The 5,000-nt window shown below is 35.1% G+C and overlaps 1 protein-coding gene across 2 annotated transcripts in view; it reads left to right on the forward strand.

Moving 5' to 3' along the window:
• Positions 1 to 136: 136 nt before the first annotated feature.
• LOC106876095 (uncharacterized) overlaps positions 137 to 5,000 on the forward strand; it is a 181,110-nt gene continuing 176,246 nt past the window's right edge. The window contains exon 1 of one of the 2 annotated variants that reach the window (XM_089365999.1): positions 137 to 1,833. In XM_089365999.1, the coding sequence (XP_089222125.1) occupies positions 1,761 to 1,833 (73 nt within the window). In that variant the 5' untranslated portion in view covers positions 137 to 1,760. The remainder of the gene's footprint in view (positions 1,834 to 5,000) is intronic. The other variant, XM_089366000.1, reaches the window with a different exon arrangement.

The raw sequence follows: 5,000 nt of genomic DNA on the forward strand, positions 1-5,000 counted from the left end.
ACAACAACGGAATGATCGACGACCAAAATAATTACAACTAAAAACTAAAAACTGCTACAAATATACAACGAGAACAAATAAAAAAAATAACGAAGAAGAAGAAGAAGAAGAAGAAGAAGAAGAAGAAGAAGAAGAAGAAGAAGAAGGTGCCTCGTTTGGAATATTACACCATTTGTGTTGTAACACTTCTGTAATACACACACGCACATATATATATAAATATATATATACTTTACATACAATCGTATATACATACAAATAGACGTATATACATATACATTTACGTACACATGTATATGTATGTATACATTGGAAAACATACGGCGAGACAAAACATTTTTGGACATTCTTTGGCACATATACGGATATAACTTGGATTAATATACACACGCGCACATACGCACATACACACATACACACACACATGAACACACACAGATATAAACACGCGTGTCAAATATAACGGCACTTGTTACACGCATTCATAAATTACATATATATATACAGAAACGTGTACAAACTTACACACATTTCGCTTATTTGCGGACATAAACAGCACGCACAAAATTAGCTCATTCACGCACACACATACACACAAGCACACACACACACACACACACACACACATACACAAACATATACACATTGTGTACTCTAAGAACATACATCCTAGCATACATGCGCACATATACGCTTTTCGTGTAAATAGACACAAAGCACACAGAAACACATGCACACGCGCATTCTCATCAACACACAAACACGCTGGCTCACACACACGCACACACATACGCTAGCTTACACACACACATACGCTGGCTCTCTCACACACACACACATACCCTGGCTCACACTTAAACACACACATGCAGGATGGCTCTCTCACACACACACAAATAAACAAACACATGCACATACACAATGCATATAAATATTGACAGGAATCTACGCTCGAAAACACATCGGTGGAGACATATACACGCACATACAAATTGAATACAAACGTACACTGACACACACACGCAAACAGACAGACCGTCTGAAACACATTGCATATAAGCGCACGCAGGCACACACACACACACACACACACACACACACACACACACACACAGATACGTATACGGATATCTATATTCAAACACATTCGTACAGACTGCGTATTACTTTTGCTTCAAACATTGTAAACACATAAATACATGCGTATATGAATATACAAACATATAAAAAACATGCTCAGACATACACAAACACATAAACACACACACATACACACACACACACACACATACACACACACACGCACACACATATCCACACACATAGTTTGTGCATATTTTTATATTTAAACGCATAGACATACACACACCCACATTTTAACAGACGGGTGTAGTTACACACAAACAGCTACATTCACACACACGCACATTGTAACAGACCGACGCAGTCACACACACATAACCACACACACACACACACACTCATACAGAAAGAGAGGTACATTCACACACATACAGATATACTCACACGCAAACACGTTATTGACTGTCAAGAAGAGAAGATATAGACAGGAGAAACCAATACAGTGTACTCGGAAAGCGTTCATGTGTGTGCGTCTAATATAGTTATATACATGTATAAGAAAGAAAGGACTTTAGTCCGTTGGATGTTTCCGGGGGTCTTTTTGTCAACCCTTTATCGCTGGTGACTTACCTAATGTATGATGGAAAGGGCTATTTAAAATACACATCTGTGCAGCGATGCTGGTGCTGTTGCTGCTAACTCGACTTCTCCTTTTCACAGACCTTCAACAGTCCCGGGTTCAAGCTACGGGTAAGTAACTTCTTAGATTTATAGCAACGTATAACCGTATCTATTACATATGTATACCCGCACGCACACACATACATATACATATATTCACATACACACATATACATATACATGTGTATATATATATATATGTATATATATATATATATATATATATATATATACACACACACATACATATACAAATATATAAGTGTATACTTATATATGTATATATATATATATATATATATATATATATATATATATATATATATATATATATATATATATATATATATATACATACATACATATATATATATATATATATATATATATATATATATATATATATATATATATATACATACATACATATATATATATATGTGTGTGTATGTATGCATGTATGTATCTATCTATCTATGTCTACACAAACGCGTACACACACACACATATATATACATATATACACAAGCATGCACCCTAACTACACGTGTATGCGCGTGTGTACGACTGTGTGTGCGTATGTATGTGTATTTTATGCGCACACACTCAGACACATTATACGAATGTATATATATATACATACATGTATATTTATGAATGTATACATACATATATATATATATATATATATATATATATATATATATATATATATATATATATATATATATATTAGAAATAACACATTTCTAAATCTCTCATATATATATATATATAAAAGCAACAGTAACATCCACCCCTAGGGGTCAGCCACACTTAAGTGGCAATATACTACACTTTATCGTGCAGTTACTGTTAATACTTCATTTAGAGAATTAGCATTGCTATATATATATATATATATGTATGTATGTATGTATGTATATTTATGTATATTAGCATTTGTGTATGTGCGTGCGTGCGTGCGTGCGTGCGTGCATGCGCGTGTGTGTGAATTCATTCCTTCACTTTCTTCTTTTCTTTTCTTTTTTACTTCTTTTTTTGTCTTGTTCTGGCTTTTTTCTTTCTCAAATTTCATGTGCCATGACAAACCACTTGTTACGTATGTCTTCGTCATTTTGACAACTTTTTCACCAGACTTGATTTATTCCTATTCATTTCCGCTGTTATTTCATAACACGGCACTGACCGAGTTGACAGTAGCGTGGACGTGGGTGCGTCTATATATTTCTGTGCTTATGTATGTTTGTATGTATGTATGTATGTATGTATCTATCTATCTATCTATCTATCTATCTATCTATCTATCTATCTATCTATCTATCTATCTATTTATCTATCTATCTATCTAATCTATCTATCTATCTATCTATCTATCTATCTATCTAATCTATCTATCTAATCTGTCTATCTACCTGTTTGGTAAGAAGCTATCTATCTGGCTGTTTGGTAAGAAGCTTGCTTCGCAATCACATGGTTCCAGGTTCAGTCTCACTGTGTGGCACCTTGGTCAGGTGCTTTCTACTCTAGCCTCGGGCCGACCAAAAGCTTTTGAGTGGATTAGGCAGACAGAAATTGAAAGAAGCCCCTTGTATATGTATATGTGTGTGTGTGTATGCGTGTGTGTGTGCGCGCGTGCGCGTGTAATAATTCTATATTCGGGTATACGCCTTATAGTATACCGTTTGAAGCCCGTTCACAACATTCGGCTACATAATGTCAACAACAATACAGAGGTGTATGCCACTGGCTTTAATTCAGGAATTCCATTGTGTCCGTAGAGTTTTAAAAAAAATATGAGAGAAGGTACCGATGCACGATAGGTCGAAATGATCGTAGTGGTCCTCAATAAACAGTTTTGTGAATTCCATTTTCTTTCTCTCTCATATATATATGCTTATGTGTATATATAAATATATATATATATACGCAGGAGTGGCTGTGTGGTAAGTAGCTTGCTTACCAACCACATGGTTCCAGGTTCAGTGTATGTGTATATGTGTGTATGTGTGTGTATGTGTGTGTATGTGTGTGTGTGTGTATGTTAGTGTGTCTGTGATTGTCCCGCCAACATCACTTGACAACCGATGTTGGTGTGTTTACATCCCCGTAACTTAGTGGTTCGGCAAAAGAATCCTGTAGAATAAGTACTAGGCTTACACAGAATAAATCATGGGGTCGATTTGTTCGCCTAAAGGCGGTGATCCAACATGGCCGCAGTCAAATGACTGATACAAGTAAAAGAAAAAAAGAATAAAAGAATATACATACATACATACATACATACATACATACATACATACATACATACATACATACATATATACATACATATATATATTGAGTCATAAGAATTTCATGAACTTTTGAGACAACGTAAGAATAAAACTTTTGAGGAATAATGTATCTCGAAGCACTGACACAAAGCTATTAACAAAAGCATGATAAATATTCGGTCTCTTTCAATTTTTTTTTTATCCAAAATAAATTTTTTTTTATCCACCCCATCCCACTGCGCGGCACCTTGGACCGACAAAACCCTGGTAAGTGGATTTGGTTGACGGAAACTGAAAGAAGCCCTTCGTATATATGTGTGTGTGTGTGTCTGTGTTTGTCCTCCATCATCGCTTGACAATGGATGCTCGTGTGTTTACGTCACCGTAACTTAGTTGGACGATTGAACAGGAGACCGATAGAATAAGTACTAGACTTGGGGTCGATTTCTTAAGGTGGTACTTCAGCATGGCCGCAGTCAAACGACTAAAACAAGTAAAGGAATAAAAGAATAAAAGAATAAAGAATACATGTATATATATATACATATATACCCACACACACACACACACACACGTATGTGTGTCTTTCTTTCTGTTTGTTTCTCTCTCTCTCTATCTATCTCTCTTTCTCCCTCTCTTTCTCTCTCCATTTCTCTCTCTCTCTCTCTCTCTCTCTCTCTTTGTGCCCACTAAATACTGGGTAATATACATATATATATATATATATATATATATATATATATATATATATATATACATACATAAATACATGTATGAATAGGTAGACAGACAGACAGACAGACAGACAGACAGATAGATAGATAGATAGATAGATAAATAGATAGATAGATAGATAGATAGATAGACAGACCCACAGACAGACAGACAGACAGACAGGCAAATAGGTAAACAAATAGATGCATTTATGTATGGACGTATGTAATCTATGTATGCATGTGT

The sequence above is a fragment of the Octopus bimaculoides genome, chromosome 18 (assembly GCF_046866305.1).
Source record: "Octopus bimaculoides isolate indiv1 chromosome 18, ASM4686630v1, whole genome shotgun sequence".
Classification (NCBI taxonomy): domain Eukaryota; kingdom Metazoa; phylum Mollusca; class Cephalopoda; order Octopoda; family Octopodidae; genus Octopus; species Octopus bimaculoides.